Source organism: Gymnoscopelus braueri (assembly GCF_963280865.1).
Source record: "Gymnoscopelus braueri genome assembly, chromosome: 3".
NCBI classification, from domain to species: Eukaryota; Metazoa; Chordata; class Actinopteri; order Myctophiformes; family Myctophidae; genus Gymnoscopelus; species Gymnoscopelus braueri.
This window is the reverse complement of record NC_137612.1, coordinates 24398435-24416154: the sequence shown is the minus strand read 5'-3', so window position 1 is coordinate 24416154 and position 17720 is coordinate 24398435. Positions and strand designations below refer to the sequence as shown.

Here is a 17720-nt window from a genome sequence, read left to right as displayed (position 1 = left end):
TTTATCACTTGTCCATTTTCATGTGCCCTAACTCTTAAAAATCTAAACATAAGAGGGGGGGGGGGGGAGAGGAGTTTTTAGAGTAGAAAATAACATAGAACCAACTTAAATTTCTCACCTGCATAATGCTGGGCCATATTGAATGTGTTTAATGGTCATACATAATTAAAATACCTTATCAACCTTAAAACCAAACCCTTTCAACTTAATAATATGCATTTGTTTCATGATGGTATGATCAACCACTTAGTGTGACAAACTAGTGTGAAATCACCACTGAGACAGGAGACCAGGTCACAAAACGTTTGTGGCTCAGGACCACAAACAAGCTCCAAAAACGTATACTGTATGGGTGGTGCCACATATCCGGGTGAGTTGGCCCTCTGTTCGTTACTACTCTGCGGTTCATAATATGAGACAGAAACCTGCTCCATGCTAAGGTCAAGACACTTTGTTCACCTCAAAAAGCCTGAGCTACTGGCAGAAAAGAGGAGGACTGTCACTTGATGAGACAGAAATCTGAGGGCTTACCGAGAATGCTCAATTGTTTTCACAGTTTGCCAGCAATCACTGTGGGGAGAAGAAAGGCTAGGCACAGCACGTCCCGCTGAGGCAGTAATGGATTGTTTATAGGGAATCAAGAAGTGAGCTGCACGGCACATTGATGTGAGAACTAGAGACAGCAAAACAATGTGCATTCTTCTTTCATTGGAAAGGGAGACCGGAGACATTGCTCTGACAGGATATACTGTAGTTCAGGTCAGGTGTGGGCTCAAAAATAGGGTTTGCTAATTGCTACACCAAAACTGTGCATACATTACTTGTGCTTTTGTGGCCCTTGTCTGATATGCTCCATTCTATTCTAGAAGTAAAATATATGTTTTAAACTTAAGTATACTTATATAGCAAATTACTGTATTGGATACATTTCTCATTTATAACTGAAAGGCGCAACATGGGAAAACAAATTCTGCTGTACTTGCCAGAAGAGCACTTTTAAGGACTGAAGTTGGATTTAATGTTATTTAATTTTCACTTGAGGTTAAAGGATACCAATGGTCTTATGTTTAGCATGTTTAGCCCATTGACTACGAGTCACAGTTTAATTGACTTTACTGCCAGTGCCGATCATCTCCCAAAACATACCTTTTGTTTTTCCGATGCAGATGTCATTCATTTCAGTCCAGTATGAAAATCAGCTTGAGACTAGAAACTTGCTGAGATAGTTAATCCAATAACAAAAAGATATATATATATATTTTTGTCAAAGTTACATTATCGATGCATATAAATGATTATTTCACAAGGAAAATATTAATCACAATAGTTTGCTTCTGAATAGCTCAATAACGATTAGTTCATTGTTATATTATATATTTATTTGTATTAATGAAGCAACAACAAGGCACACTACAGACATGTGTTTTGGTTCCCTCGGCAAAGTAATGTTAATTCTTTAAAAAAAAACATTCTCGCCACATTATGGAGAGAGGAGTATTGCTATCAATAAGCACAATAGGGCTACAACAGTTAATGGAACAAATCAATTTAATTGATTATACATGTTCAAGGGCTTCTAGGGAGAAAGAAAAAAAGCTCATAGTCGTGGGTTTTATAAGCACGGAACCAATGAAAAGTATTAAGAGCTTGTGACTACATAACTACTTTGGATCCAGTGGAATACAGGTTCTTCCATTTCCTGAAAAGTAACTGTTTTGGACATGCACGGTTTCCACCTGACAGCAACGATATACTGTATCTGTTGGAGAGAAAATTATCCTCTACCAGCAGCCAGTGAATGGAAAAGTCTGGTTACTTCCCTACCTGCAGAAATCTGTTTCTTATAAAGTCATGTGTCCACCAGGGTTCAAGTAGAACGCTGGTGGACACATGACTGTACAAGAAACTGTAGAATCTAGGTTGCATAATACAACTTGTTAGCAAGTCCTTTGCACATCGGATTGCCTAAATGCAATTGGTTGCTAAAAGGCAATAGCCACACTACCAGATCGGATTGTAATTCCAGTCAAGAGTCACACGGTGTGGCCTGCCTGTTGCCCCAAGAGTGTCGGATGTCTCGTTTCACTTGATCATTTTCCCCCTTAGTTCCTTGGCTCCTGCCCCTCCTGTGCCCGCCACTGTTGACAGACAGTAACCCTTGACCCCTGGTTGGAACTGTCCGTTGCCCCTTGCTCTCTCTCTCTCTCTCTCCTTCCCAGTCTGTTTACATTCTGCAGAACACATAGGCCTCTGCCAAGCAGTGGTCAGTCAGACCAGACAGATCAGGTTGCCTTGGTGTCGATAGCCCCCCTCACTCTGTCTGCCTTTGGGTCTCTCCCTTTTTTTTCTTGTTGTGCTATCGCTTGGCTCTCTAATTTCCTCTCTTTCTCTCTCTCTCAATCATCTTCTTCGCCAAATCGTGGGAAAATAGTATGCTAATATCAGTGGTGTTTTCCTGCATTGGGAGAGTTAGCTGTCAGCCACAGAAGAGGACACTATATTGACTTTCAAAATGTTGGCTTTGGTTGTTATATTGACTTGTGTGGCAAACCACAGTTGTTTTCATGCTCCAGGCAGGGTTAAAAACTGTGATCACTAACATATCTTTCACGTCTTGTTTTTCACCCCCACGACTTCTTTGTTCTGTTTCGTTGCATTCGTCACCCAGACTTGTCACCCACAGTGCGAAGCGTCAAAACCTCTCTTCCCACACTCTTGTTTTGATACTTGATTTCATTTCGGGCGTGAGTTAAGATTGTACTTGATTTGTGGTTTAGTCTTTGCTATTCCCCCCCACTACACCTTTGGTGTTTCCTTTGTCGTACTTCTGCTTCTTCACGACCCCCCCCCCCCCCCCGGCTTTTTTCTGGAAGGTATATTTTCTCTCTACGTTGTGTCTGTCGGTCCCTCTGGCAGCCTGCCAACAGAGATGACTGCTCCTGCAGGGCAGTATGAGAGAGAGGGAGAGGGTTTGGGGGGAAATAGAGGCGTGTTTTAGGTAAAAGGAAGACAGCCAGACATTCGGTTTCCCTGAAACCATGTGACCAGCCGAGTGAGTGTGTGTGTGTGTGTGTGTGTGTGTGTGTGTGTGTGTGTGTCTACGTTTCAGGCACAGAACTGCCTGAGCAGGTTACTAACCACTGCTGTCCCCCCTCTGTGTGCCTACTACACATTTACTCCTATCATTTCTCCTGTTCCTCTTCTCCTTTCTCCCCCTCATGTCTTCTGTATTCTCTATACTCTTATGAATCTCCTCTTCAACACAGCACTTAAATTACTCTTCCCCAAGAGTCTCATTATCAAAGGTGCCAAGAGCCATTAGGAAGTACAACGTTATTATGAAGGATATTCAGGCCATGGTCATATTTTCACAAGTGTTTCTGGCAGAACGTCTCCTCTGGTACCTTTTTAACTGAAGGCCGATTCCACAGAAAGGGCCTCACAAAAGGTCCTGCATTCATCTGTTCCCCATTGTGGGAGGTCCAGTGAAGTCCGGAGATCCATGTCGGGATTTCTCCTTATTCCATGTGCAGGGTGGCGAATGTACATGGTGTACTCTGTGTTGGGGCATTTTTGGTGGGTGCGGTGGGATGGGGTGCTCTAGGACACTGTTTCCCAAACAGTGGGTCAGGACCCATTTGTGGGTCATGGCCCAATTTTTATGGGTCGCGAGTAAATATCCCCTTATTTTTTTGTTTCCTACATTTTGTTTTTAATTATTTAAACCCCCCCCAAAAAAAAATCACCCTCCCAATTTACAAACAAAACACAAATTCATGAATGAATAACAAATGTAAGAAATTCCATAAATTAGAAGAAGGAAAAAAAAAGTAGTGAAAATGGCAGATCTACAAGCTCACAAGGCATCGCATCGCGACACAATGTGAGCTTGTAGATCTGCTATTTTCACTAGTTTGGGTCCTGGGCAGACATAAAATGTCTCTTTTGGGTCGTGGGCTAAAAGGTTTGGGAACCACTGCTCAAGGAGATGAGAGAAAATTCCTTAACATCACTATAGCCAACTTATCAGGGTTGGGGAAAGCCCTTTGGATTTGAATCAGCCTAATAAATTGATATAAGTTATAAATTGCCGAAAGAGTTCTGGGATTAATTAGTCTTGGAAAAGTTGGATTCATTTTATTGGGTATGCAAGAAAGATAAAATGGGAAAAGTTGTTTGTCCGCTGGGCTTAAGGCTCCTTTTAATAGTTTGGTCAGGAGCGTCGTGAATTCAACTCCAGGTCTTTGTCAGATATACAAACAAACGTGACCGCACCTTGACTGCCTGTCAGTGTAGCAGCTACACATAGGCCTGAGGGTCCTCTTGTTCTTTTTATGTTATGTATCGGTAGTCTCAGATTGCCCTCTACCTACCTACCATGGAAGCTGTTTATGGGCTTCAGTTCAGTCACCTCTTAGAATTCTCTCTGTTGAATTTTCCTTAATGGGCTACGTTCCAGAATCCCTCGGGTTCCACCATCGCTTGACGACCGAATCTTCAATACACAGCCTGGAGTCACTGCAGTCTACAGCGTGAGTTACAGCACACATGCATGAGTTGCATACACACTAATACTGTTGCATGCAGTACCCACTAATATGCAAGCACACAGACAAACTGCATTCTTGCCTGAATTAAAATTGCCGTTTCAAAACCGGCAACAGCCTATGTGTACTTGGGATGTGTGCAGTGACTAACCTCACTGACTATTAAACAGTGTTTTTGTAACCAACTAAACGACTAGTCTTAAATGAGGAAAGCACAGAAAACAGCCAAATCTGAACACATTTCGACCTATAAGGCACAAATTGGTCAATCGCTGTTGTGAACTTGTTAACAATACTTAATTGGTACTATTTGTGCTTGTTAAAAGCAACATTTTATTAAGACCGTAATTTGTATGCAAAAATAAGTAAATGTATCGATAAAGAAAAATTAATATATATTTTAATTAATAATTATTAAACGTTTAACACATTAACTGCCAAGACCGTAGTCCTACGGGCCGTTAAATCCAACTGTTAAGCGCCGAGACCGTAGCCCTACGGGCTGCGGTCTTTTCGCGCATGCGCGGTCCGGGTGCACTTTCGGATTTTTTTTTATCCACTTCCGTTTCCGGTTTGATGACAGGAAATAGAATTATTTGGGATCCGGTTTTGACGAGCACGCCCGCTCCCATTCTACAGACGAAACTGAAACTCAATTCTCTTCCTGTAGTTTTTTCTCCTCGCATTTCACTGTTTAACGTAATCCGCTCTAACTACAGTCATGGAAGTCCGTTTGACATGCGGTCTTCACTGGGAGATACAGGGAGATCTCGCGGATGTAAACAGACCGTTCACGGCTCAATCTTAAGGATTTTAACAAGATCTATGGCGACATGAAAAAAACAAAAAAACAACAAAAACACCTTGGCACTGGTGAGTACATTATGAGATTAGCCCTTGGCAGTGGATGTGTTAATGGGGCAGCACCGTTTAATGGTGGACTAGTGCAGTGGTTTTCAACCTGTGGGTCGGGGTCGGGGTCGGGGTCGGGGTCCCCAGATGACGCCCCGTGTGCCACAAGACGTCAAATACGTCATGAAAAAAAAAGTACCATTAAACTCAGATGCATCTCCTGGTAAAAAGAGAAGAATAAAAAAAAATACAAATTAGCAAGATATATGTAAATACAATGTCAAACATCCTTCATTTCAGAAGATATCCTAGATTTCCTACACAGAATTTCAAAATCCTATGTCTAGTCTGTCATTTAAGTAAGATTGGTTGTCTTCACCAGGTCAAAGGCGTGGCCGAGACTGTTTTGCGCCCTGTCCGTCTGTCCGTATGTGTGTGTGTGTGTGTGTGTCTCCGTCCGTCCGTCTGTGGACAGCTAAAACTGTGCACACACAGTCCCTGGATGCCAGAGCAGAACCAACCTCTGCCCCAAAATGTTCTGCCTATTCTAGCGCCACCAGCGGACAGATTTTGTCCAAGCTTTACGCAAATCGGTACACATTATCTCTATAGTCATGTGATCAAGACGGATCGGTCAGATTTTCCATATTCCATCCTGATTGGCTAAGATTGGCATCTAAAGTTTGCAGCAGTGCTCCGTTTTGAACAAAATGCCTCAAATCATGAATGCAGTCCAATTGCTGTGAAACTTCACATTGGCCTGTTCTATGTAAATCGGTACACATTATCTCTATAGTCATGTCATCAACACGGACCTGTCCAATTTTTTTGTCGTCTGACACTGTTTTGATTTCACACACACTTCTCAGGCTGCAAATGCAGGTCTAGTGTGCATCTCTGTTCACATGTGCACACATGTACATTTGTGTTCTTTGACCTCAGAAAAGCGAGAGATAAGCTGGCCACAGGGAGACCCTGCTAGGGAAGGTTTTAGGTCCTGAATCATGTCACACTTGTCGTCAAAAACCTCTAGACGGGTCAAATGGTATTTGGTTGTAATTAAGTGTCCCTACCTTTTGTAACCACATCAGGACAATTCAGATAAAGCACGACACAAAAAGCTATGCTCGACAAATATTTGTCCAGAAAATATGTATTTTACAACCGTTGGAGAAACGGTTGCGAAATACTTATTTTCCGGACAAAAACATTCTTACAAACAAAAAAACACCCCCGACAGAGCACACCAGTTTTTTTTTCTTCTGAATTCTTTCCAATAGTATCCGTATTTTACCCATTTGGCAGTCAAGCGAGTTAAAACAAACTTCTTAGCTTGCACGCGTGTGCGCATGCTTGAGAGAGAGAAGGTGAGTGTGAGAGTGTATGTGTGAGGAAGTGTGTATGTGCTAGCGTGCACGGTTTCACTCGCACATGCTCGTCACACGCTGTGAATGTCTTGGACTGCGATGACCCACACCCGTTTCCCCTCATACGATACACAGCAAGCTGTGTTTAGCTTTGCAGCGCGTGGCCTCCATTCCACGCAGAACATTTACCTGGAGGGCAAGGATATGTGGATGTGAGGGTCTGTAGGCGGGAGCGGGGGAGGGGAGACTGGAGAGACTGCTTGATAGTAAGCAGGCCGCTGAGCCAGGGAGAGAAAACATTCCCTTTTGTTCTGCACAGCACTTCCTATTAACTGGTATGCATAATGGTTCAGATATTAGCTCAGTAATAACATTTATCTTTTATTCTCTCCAATTTGTATTGATTTTTCTCATACAAAATGAACACGACAAGGCACCCGTCAAGTAGAGGATCATCAGCAGTCTACTATCAACTTAGCTGCTTTGTAGCTTAAATAGGCTATTTAGTCAGCTTTCTGTTAGCCAGCAAATCAGCTGCTGAGAGACACCTTTTGCCCTGTTATCTAAGCCTTTGAAAAGCAAAGCAACCACTTCCCAATGGGTTGACAGTCGATAGATGGTAGATGACATGCATCTTAAATGCGGGAGCACCCGGTTTGGCTGGCATAGACTGCAGCGATCTTGCCTTTAAAAAATGTCAGCTTTCTGTAGATGAGCCTTTCTCATCTACAGTTTGGTTTATTAGTGGGGGACTTTCGGTGAAATAATGATGACATCAGTGGAAACCAACAGTGCCAGTAGAAGGCTTGAGTCTGCTGTGTAAAGAAAAAGATAGCTGGCCGGGCTTTATGCACCATCCCTATATCCTGTCATGTATGGCCCCTATATGGCCGCTCGCCACCCCTCCCCCAATGCAGCTCTCTGTACATCCTCGGCATCAGTCACTCACTCCTCCCCTGGCAACAGCAGCTAGATTAGCTGCTTTATCCCAGGTCAGCTGAGGGAAGTAGGCCACACAGACTAGAGGGAGAGGGAGAGCGAGAGAACGAATGGGAAATACAGCAGTTAAAGCAGTCCACACTGTAGGTGTGTGTGTGTGTGTGTGTGTGTGTGTGTGTGTGTGTGTGTGTGTGTGTGTGTGTGTGTGTGTGTGTGTGTGTGTGTGTGTGTGTGTGTGTGTGTGTGTGTGTGTGTGTGTGTGTGTGTGTGTGTGTGTGTGTGTGTGTGTGTGTGTGTGTGTGTGTGTGTGTGTGTGTGGGGGGGTGTGTGTGGGGGGGTGTGTGTGTGTGTGGGGGGGGGTGTGTGTGGGTGGTAATGTCAATAGACATTTTATGCAGTCTAATAATAAATATGTTGATATTATGTTCTCCCCAAATGCCAGAAATGACTGTATTTAAATGATATGGTGTGGGTTTTATTAGGCCAATCAATAGCATGTCATTGCAATACGGGGATCGACATGATAAATGGCTTGCTGGCCTGGAAGTTCCTCACAAAAAACAAGGTTGATTATTTCTCCCCTTCAATAATACCAATTGGTATTGTATTTTATACATTTTTTATCGTTGATTAGTCACCTTTACAACAAGGTATAACTTGTAAGGATCGTGCAATCAGAATGAGCAAAACAGCTGAACGTGTAGGTAGCGCCACCCCCAAACAATTGCCAAAATCCCCCAATATCCTTCTGTTGGTAATTGCTCTCGTTTTGAGCAACCTGTCACCAGGTGTGTGACTGGCACCATGAGCATGGATCCTGCAATTGTAGAAGACAACACGCTGGAGCAGCAGCTCGGACAATTAAAGCCTCTTTCATTAAAGTGCTAATACAAATAGATAATGACTGACGTTTCGATGCTACTGCATCTTCTTCAGAGTCATGTTCCGACTCTGAGGAAGATGCAGTATCATCGAAACGTCAGTCATTATCTATTTGTATTAGCACCTTTAATTACTATAATTAAAGGTAATTTAATTGTCCGCACTGCTCCAGTGTGTTCTCTTCTACAATTGCTGTTGTCCTACTCCTGTGACGCACCGGGCCTTCCTCGTTTGGCTGAGGCGCGCAGTAGACTCCCTTTCTTCCATGGGTCCTGCAACTTTGTTGAGTTTGTATGCTCCAAGCAACAACACTGCCCCATGGAAAGATGCCACGTTTGTCCCTTCAGGATAATGGGGCAAGTGGAAGCTAGTGTGCCATTACGCAGAGTGGCAGCATTATTTGGTGTCGGCCCTGGTACACAAACTCAACAAAGTTGCAGGACCCATGCTCAGGTGCCTGTCACACAGGTCTACAAGCTCACAACACATCACGATGCAACGCACTGTGAATTTGTACATCGGCAGTTTTAGAGCAACACCAGCGTACGTCAAAGTATAACTCAGGCTTTAATATATTCTGATATGTACATAAGTCATGAGTTCCGCTAAATCATCGTACAGTATAACTGATTAGCTGCAGCATGAATGCTGTGTATTGAATATGACAGCATAATCCCAATGCAGGGCTAACGGTAGCCAATACCTAACCATAGAGCACCGTAGTTTACGCATCCTACCTGGGTCACGTTTTTGTTCCCCCCATTCTGAATTCCCGTAGATGTGTTTAATATCGTGTCGTATAAGAACTGTGTTCCAAAAAAGAACAAATGAGCACGGCGAGAAAAACTAACGGCGAGAAAACGCTAACGTTGCCACTGCCAAATTAATAAAAATTTCGCCAGAAACGGACTGTATCAAATATGAGTGACTGACTATCATAAGCGATACAGAGCCCTGACAATGGTGCTGGGACAATGTGTTTATTTTTGCACCACAATTCTTATATGAGACGATTCTAAGATGACCCAATGTTATTTTCCATAGAGAAATTACTTCCGTGACCCAGGAGGGGATGAACGAGTGACGCCAGGACTTCGGTACTCTATTGTAACCTCTTGCAATCAGAATGGGGTATTTGTTTTCTTTATTTTACACCATTATAATGAATAATTGCCATATTTAAATGTATGGTAGCTAATTATACTGTACATTCACTTATTTTCAAATGATATGGATCAGGACCGAATGTGATGTTGTTTTAATATATATGATTAATACGGGGTGTTTGAGTGTTTATAATGGTGGGGCCAGTGAAATCCCCCCCCCCCTCCCTCTTAATGTCTACCCCTACAAGATGTAGTCCACTCCACATGTGAAAACACATTAAAACATTTATTTTCAACATAGTCCGACATGTATGATAAGACAAAGTTGTAAAAAAGCTACCATGGAAAAAAGAAAACGTGATCAAAGTATTGAGTCAAATGTCCCAATATGCTTGTGTGCTTTTTTTGATCTTTTTGATAAGCAATCATCAGTAGGCTACTGTCAATATAATAACTACCGTAATTGGGTAAAGGTCAAAAAGACACATAGAAAAGACACGCATGTTAAGAAAATGTCATCACTTTACTTTAAAGGGCTTTTCAGACGGAAGTGACTGATGTGCATAGTAATGCATTTTCAATGAGAGGCGAGCGGGCAGATGGGGAGGCACGGGCAATCTTGACAGTCGGAGCGACAAGCGGGCGTGAATCTGTCGCGTTCCGTGCTCGTTTCACGGACATGCACGCCCGTGACAAGAGCTGGATTGTGGTCAACCTTTTTCCATGCGACGCTCTGTGGTTTGACACAGCTGAAGCAGGTGTAAATCGCCTGCCGTTTACTTACGGAGTGATTGTCTGTGGGTGTATTCACATGAGAAGCACAATGCGACCCTGTTGATCCAAGTGAGAACGCAGACGTTAAAATCCCAGGCAATACCTAGTCTCATATCACAATATCGCTATAATATATTGCCTAGCCCTAATACCTGGGACTACAGTAGATCTCTTTTCTTTAACCATGATCATACAGACCCAAGTCCGTTTGCGGTGGCATGGCTTCTCCATCACCCCCAAGTCCTCCCATCGGCATCAATCGCCGAGGCTTTTTCAGGCCCGGTCGATTCCATTGTGACAGGCATACTCAATCTACCGCAGATGGGTGGTGATTTTAATATGGGTTTTTCTCTGACCCAGATTTAGTTTGAGGCCCATGTAGTCCCTGCAGACATGCCACATCTCACAGCAGTATGGCTCAGAGAACAGCAGGCTGCAGGAGAAGGGCCAGGGCCCCCAATCTGAGTGAGCGACTGCCCAGCAGGCTACAGCACACAGCACAGTGCAGGTCCTCACCTCTGCACACATACTGGAGATAATCCCCCACAGCCTGAGCGCTTAATTTACATTCCTCAGTAGGAAGCGAGGGCTAATGACCTGTGGAATCCAGCCACCGCTCCATCCTTCCTGCTCGTGTGTGTCTTGTATTGTATGTGTGCGTGCACGTGTTGTGGTGTTTCACAGTGTCCATCTGCTTTGCACTCTCTGCATGACTGTGCATTTTGATCAAGAGATTTGTGTATATATTATCTAGACATTGTTTGTATTGCATTGCCCTGGATGTGCCGTGGTAGCCAAAGTGGAGAAATGTGGCTGGTACCTTCTCGTGGCTACAGAGTTTCAACATGTCTCTAACTGACCATCTTGTGTGACCTCTCCTGCACAGGTACCCAGGCACGCTGGCCCGCCTTACACTGCTCACGACATCACAAAGGGACACCCTAATTTGGCGGGCACCCCGCCCGGCCATGCCCACTCCCCGGCGCTCTCTCAGGTATCAATACCCACGGCTTCCCCATATCGCTACCCTAAGGGCTGGGAGACAGGCGGAGTGGTGAGTTCGTAACCTTGTGTCTGCCGTCATCCTCTCTAGCATCTGTCTCTGTCTCTCAGATCAATCGATCTGTCCACCTGCCTGCCTTTTTTAGCATTGACCTGTATCGTTTTGTCTTTTTCTTCACACCCTGTTTTTTGGATATGTTCATTCTCCATTTCATGTATTTTTTTACCGTTTTGAAATATAACGGCAAACCACGTGTGCATTACTGACATTATGTTAATGGTATTTGAAAGAATAGCTGATGGTCAACTCTGGACTGCACTGTAATAAACCTACATCCTGTGTGCCACTGGCCTTAGTTGAAGTTAAAAACCCATTGCTCTTGATGATGGATAGTCTGCAAAGACATCAGCAGCGTACAATCAGCCGCTGTGCCTCCACTCGCCCGTCCCCTCTCTTGAGGAAATCCTCCATATAAAGGGTTAATCAATTAGTCACAAAGACAGCAAGTCAATTACATTGCCGCTGTTATGCCAGCTGCATTTCCCCCTGGCTGCCTCGCAAGCTAGAGCCTCTGTGACTCAGCCTTTTTGGAAGTGTGAGCTGGTGCTGCGGCGGATAACTCGGTCGTTCCTCTTCTCTGTATCATGTTCTGCCTCACCTCTCCCACCCCACAGCACTCTAAGCCAGCACTACTCTCTCCCCAGCTTCCTATAAATAGTACTATCAGCATGCACAAACTTAAATTCTCTCAGCCATGCCAGCAATGGTTCACAGAACAGCAAGCAGAGATGTTCCCCACCCCTCTTGTTCTTTTCTGTTGCACACACATGGAGCCACACAGGCTCTTGGATGGTGTAGTTCTCACACATGGAGTCACAAAGGCTTTTGTCTGTTGTAGTCCTCAAGTACAACGATTTGCCCTCACTCGCCACATAACTTGTATCTGCTTATGTTTATTTATTTTTTTATGACATCCGACATGACCCGTTGTGTTGAGTGCTTAAAGTGGTACTGTGAATGTGTGAAATGTCTTTTGAAATAACTACAGTCTTTGGGCTGTACATCATCTGACTCTCTGCACTTTGTCTGTCTCTCTCTTTTTGTCTCTCTCCTTCTGTCTTTATATTTTTTTCTCTCTCCTGTACTTGCGTCTTTGTCCTTCCTTCCTTTTTGACAGTCTCCGTACAACCCTGGACAGAATGCTGTCTCTGCCCCTCTAGTGTATTCCCCCCAAGCGCAGCCAATGAATGCACAGCCACAGAGTCGCCCGGTAAGTACCCCTCCTCTTCCTCTGTGTCTGTCCCGCTAGCATCGACTTCGTTACATTGTCGAGGTCAGAGAACCCAAACGGCATTGGGTTTCGCGATGGAGGACGGCTCATGTTTTCGAATAAGCACCCTAGAGCCCATCGGACAGTGGACCGACTTCAATGTGGCTTTAGCAGAGATGCATCTCATCTGTTTCATGTGGTTTTGCCCTCATTCCCTCTCCAAGAAAGATGCTAATGATATTGACTGTACGCTTTAGTTAGCAGACATGTCTCTACATGTAAGGACCAGTAAGCATTTTCTGTTTGGTTTGCTTGGTTCTTTCTCCAGACCTCTTAAGGGCTGTCAGACCTACTTGTAGGTCAAATAGCATTTTGGAAATAATTCCAAAATGATTCCATAATTGTAACCACTCAACCATCACCACATTGGCATGGTCTGGACAACAATCAAAGGATTCTTTTAAGTATAGCATAGTTATTAGAATTTTTGCTTGAATGTAGACTTTGAGGGCCATGTTGTCTTTACGTCAACACAACGCTTTGTGGCTCTGTGCTGTTCATGTTTTATATTGCCAAACTTCTGCCCATCATTGTCTCATCTTTGTATTTGTGTCTCCCCTCTCGTGCTCTGTCTTCTCCTCTTCCTCTCTCTCTCTGCTTCACCCATTCCTGTGCAATCTTCTCACTGGACCCAACCTTCCTCCCTTCACCAGTTTGCCACGGGCCCTCGACCAACCCACCATCAGGTAATTTACCCCCCTACTGAACACCTCCCTCCTGCTCCTTTCTCTTACATCACCATCTCCATCAATCATCAAAGCTATTTGACTGGCAGCGGTTCGCAAACACCTGCTGGAAGATGGTGTCTGCTGGCCCTTTACCACTTGAACCCTAGCGTCCGTACTCTGGGACGAACATTGTGCAAAAACAGCAGATTCACAAGCTCACAACGCGTCACGTTGCGACATGTTTTGAGTTTGTAGATTAAGATTTGCCATTTTCGGTGAAAATATTTTGTGTAGAGGGGAAAAAAGAGGTTGTCTAGCATATACCTTTGGGGGACTCCGGTCAACTAAGTATACAGGGTTTAAAGGAGTAGTTCACCCAAAAAAAAGACTTATTATCTATCAATTACACACCCCATGAAGCCTTGAATTCATGGAGATTTTTTTGTTTTTGTCGCATTCCTAAGCCAATAATTTGATGTCTGGCGGAGACTCAATTGACCTGGATTTGAGTCTCCCGCCAGTCAGCAAATTATTGGCTTAGGAATGTGACAAAAACAAAAAAATCTCCATGAATTCAAGGCTTCATGAAGTGCGTAATTGATAGAAAATAAGTGATTTATTTGGTTGAACTACTCCTTTAAGTGGTTAGACTGCCATAGATTGAGTTGGTGATGTTTAAAGGTATCATGACATTCATTTTCACTTTTTTTATTTTCAATGTTTTATTTGGGGTTTTATGACCTCAATTACACCCAAAAAACCTGAACTTAGAACATTCAGTGGATTTTCTGTGGTCTGGGGTTTTCTGAATAATTAGGCTGAAAAGTAATCTGAGCTTGGCCCTTCGACAGTGAGGTCACAGTCGATTAATCCCGCCCACTCTCCTCCTCGCCCCTCCCCTCCCCTATCCTTTCCTTTGGGGGGGGCGGAGCAGAGGCGATGATTGACAGGCAAAATCCCTCACCAGCGACACCCGCAGGCAAAGATTTCTTTTTTCATTGCAGTTGAAAAGGCTTTAGAAATGTGAGAGAAAAACACCTGCCATGGATCACTGGAATGGAATTTTCACTTCAAACTGTTTGTACACTTTTGAAGGACCAGGACAAAGACTTTGAATGTGGTGTAAAAGTGAATGTCATTAAACCTTTAAGGCCTTTGTAAGGTTTTATGTGTAGTTGAATATATCCTTTATGTCTTTAATACTACTGCAGGCGTCTTAAATTGCTTGTGTCTTATCGCTGCCTGTTGATGCAAACCTCGCTGTGCTGCCCACGCACATTTTACTTTAGTGTCTGTGCTGTTATAAGGGTTATTCTTAATAGCATTAATAGACTTAAAACATTCTAAACGTTTAACTTGGTAAAACCTGCAGTCAGTGGCCTCAGTGTAACAAGTTGTTAGGTTCACACAGGATGTGTCCCACTATGACGATAGATGGATTGAATTTCTAGCCTATCTATCTATCCTTGGCATACTCTCCCCCCAGTCTCCCTCTCAGAGCGGACTGTATGTTTCTGAGATACGCTGTTAGTTAGGATTTCTTTTTTACCCTGTAGTCCTCTCATTCATTGCATTTGAAGTAGGAAAGGGAACGTGGGTGAGATAAGGAGAGTGAGTGAGGCTGTACTGTACTATTTCACGATACACCAATAATGGTATTACCAGTGTTGCTACCAGTATCTGATTAGTACTATACCCCCAGAGCTAATCTGTATTCTTTATTACTTTCACGTAATGCTGTAGCCTATTTACATATAGCATATTGCAGCAGCAGCTATAGGAGACCTGCCATTGGGTTGGGCATGCGAATGCTATGGCCTGTACAAGCACATTTAAAGTGCAGGGTATGCTCCTCTCTCCTGTCTTTCTATTTGAGAGTGTGCTTTTCTCTTATAGTGTATGCTGGTCTCTCCTGTCTTTGAATCAGAGAGTGTGTGTTTCTCCTGTAGTGTATTTTATGCTGCTCTCTCCTGTCTTTGAATCAGAGAGTGTGTGTTTCTCCTGTAGTGTATTTTATGCTGCTCTCTCCTGTCTTTGAATCAGAGAGTGTATGTTTCTCCTGTAGTGTATTTTATGCTGCTCTCTCCTGTCTTTGTCAGAAAGTGTATCTTTCTCTATTAGTGTATGCGTCTCTCTCCTTACGTCTTTGTAGCGGAGAACGTATCTTTCTCTTATAGTATATGCTGATCTCTCCTGTCGTTGTATCAGGGAGTACAACATTGCATGGAATGTTAGAGGACCATACCGGTGGTCGGGCATGTTTACTAGCCAATTGACTACAAATTGAAGTTTGACAAGAATTGGATTCAGTTGAAATCAGCATGGTATGAAAATCAACTTGCAGAGACTTGAAACTTGTTTGACATAGGTAATGCATTCAGTTACATTGCTTTGTTATTTCTTTTGTCAAAGTATGTATCATTGCGTTTTAATGCATTTTATGAAGCGCAGATTGGTTTCAAAGTCTAGCCGAAAATATGAGATTCAAATGATTCATAAACAACACAATTTTAGCCAATGGTATTCAAATAATATAATAAAAGTAATGTTTTAACGACTATGGAGAAAATGTAAGAGTGCAAAAATCTAGTGTTTATGTACGATTATATTGCTGAAAGGGAGTGTAGTCTTTAACAGTTGAACTTGCTGTCATTTACCACGCGTCTCAGGTGTATGGTCGAGTTTTATTGCTTTGATTTAAAGATTTGTTTCAGCTTTTACGCTTTGCAGTTTCCATTGATTTCAGTTCAAAAGTGGTGCTCATTGCTCAAACACAAGAGTTTGACTTGGCCATACTTTCTGGCTAAAAAAGCCTTTTCTTTTCAGACAGAAAGCACAACTAAACAGTTTCAGTTCTTTCTAACTCAATTTTGCTTTGCTTTACTGTACGTAATATAATCAAGGTGTGAGCTGTTTCATTTTTGGGGGTAGGTGGAGACGAGCTTTTCTTTTAAATCCAGTTTTATTACTTAAGGGAGTGGGTAGTTATAGGATTTGGTTAACCATAATATTTCCTGTGGGAAAGACCGTAAAGCCTATTAGTTGCCTTGGGGCAGATAGGCTATCCGTCCTATTTCTCTAGAGACTGTCACTAGAACTCTAGTGCCTATCCAAATTTCTCCAAGGCTTACGTTGATGCGATTTGGGCATTCACACTTTCTCTAGAACAGTTGACACTTTGTCAACTAACAATATTAAGCTATAAAGAGCATGTGAGGGAGTTCATGACAGGTGGTATGCTACGTGCTGGTGGTGCTTTTTGGTGTGTTTGTAGTGAACATCGGCTACACACACACGGACACACTAGAGTTATTTTCTGTATTGAAAATCCCATAGGCAAATCTTAGATGGCGTCAAATAAGAACTGTGTTCTAGAGCTCTTCACGGGTCCCCCGATTCCGAAAATACCTGACAGGACCCGAGACGGATCCGTGTTTTATCATAATCACTCGGGCCGGGTCGGAATCGACGCTATTACCTCGGAACTCTGGTCTGTCTATCATTATGTGTAATACCTGAGTGGATCCGAGAAGACCCGTAGTATGCCTACTGTGTGTGTGCGCGGCTGACTGCAATGAAGTGCTGTTTAACAAGTTAACTCATTGAGTGCCATTAACGTGTTTCATGTGTTTTAGCGATATGGTGCAACGTGCCATTAACGTGTTTCACGTGTTTAAAAAAAAAAAAAAAAGAACCCAAGATATCATTATCTGAAGATTTGCAGCTCCATCCACTCCTTGTTTAACTTATAACTGAAAAAGGCTGTATCTCGCTTCCTAAGCACTTTTTTTTTACTTTGAAAAAAAAAAATATATAAATGGTAATGGCCAGAAATAGATAATAATAATTTGGGCACTCAATGAGTTAAGTTAGACTGACCCAGGATCAGGTTAGTGAAGCGGCGACATGAATGGCTGTGCATCTTGTGTGATGATTATGCTGGTTTAGGTTCAGATTACTGCAGCGCAACAAAAAAAAGTTGAGCCAGGCTGATTTCAAAACACTGGTGTGCAAAGCTTTGATCATAAAATGGTCATTGGTCAATAGGTCTGCTATTATTTCATAAAGTCCACATTTATTTACAAAGAAACCCTTTTGTCACGCATATTAAATTAATACCTCTGTGCATATTTATTCATTTAGTTTCATATGCGCTTTTTTGAAGGGGTGTCTGGGGTCGGGTCTGTCTCGGAATCTCTGAACTAATCGGATCTCTGAACACATTTCACGGGGCCAATTAGGTTCAGGTTCT

The 17720-nt window shown here is 43.1% G+C and overlaps 1 protein-coding gene across 6 annotated transcripts in view; it reads left to right on the top strand.

Annotated features, from left to right (window-relative positions):
- LOC308082604 (eukaryotic translation initiation factor 4 gamma 3-like) overlaps positions 1 to 17720 on the top strand; it is an 89001-nt gene that overhangs the window by 10764 nt on the left and 60517 nt on the right. For 2 of the 6 annotated variants that reach the window (XM_080424456.1, XM_080424451.1), the window contains exons 2-6: positions 4460 to 4532; positions 9632 to 9718; positions 11354 to 11521; positions 12648 to 12740; positions 13454 to 13486. In XM_080424456.1, the coding sequence (XP_080280582.1) occupies positions 4460 to 4532; positions 9632 to 9718; positions 11354 to 11521; positions 12648 to 12740; positions 13454 to 13486 (454 nt within the window). The remainder of the gene's footprint in view (positions 1 to 4459; positions 4533 to 9631; positions 9719 to 11353; positions 11522 to 12647; positions 12741 to 13453; positions 13487 to 17720) is intronic. The other 4 variants (XM_080424454.1, XM_080424453.1, XM_080424452.1 and 1 more) reach the window with 3 other exon arrangements.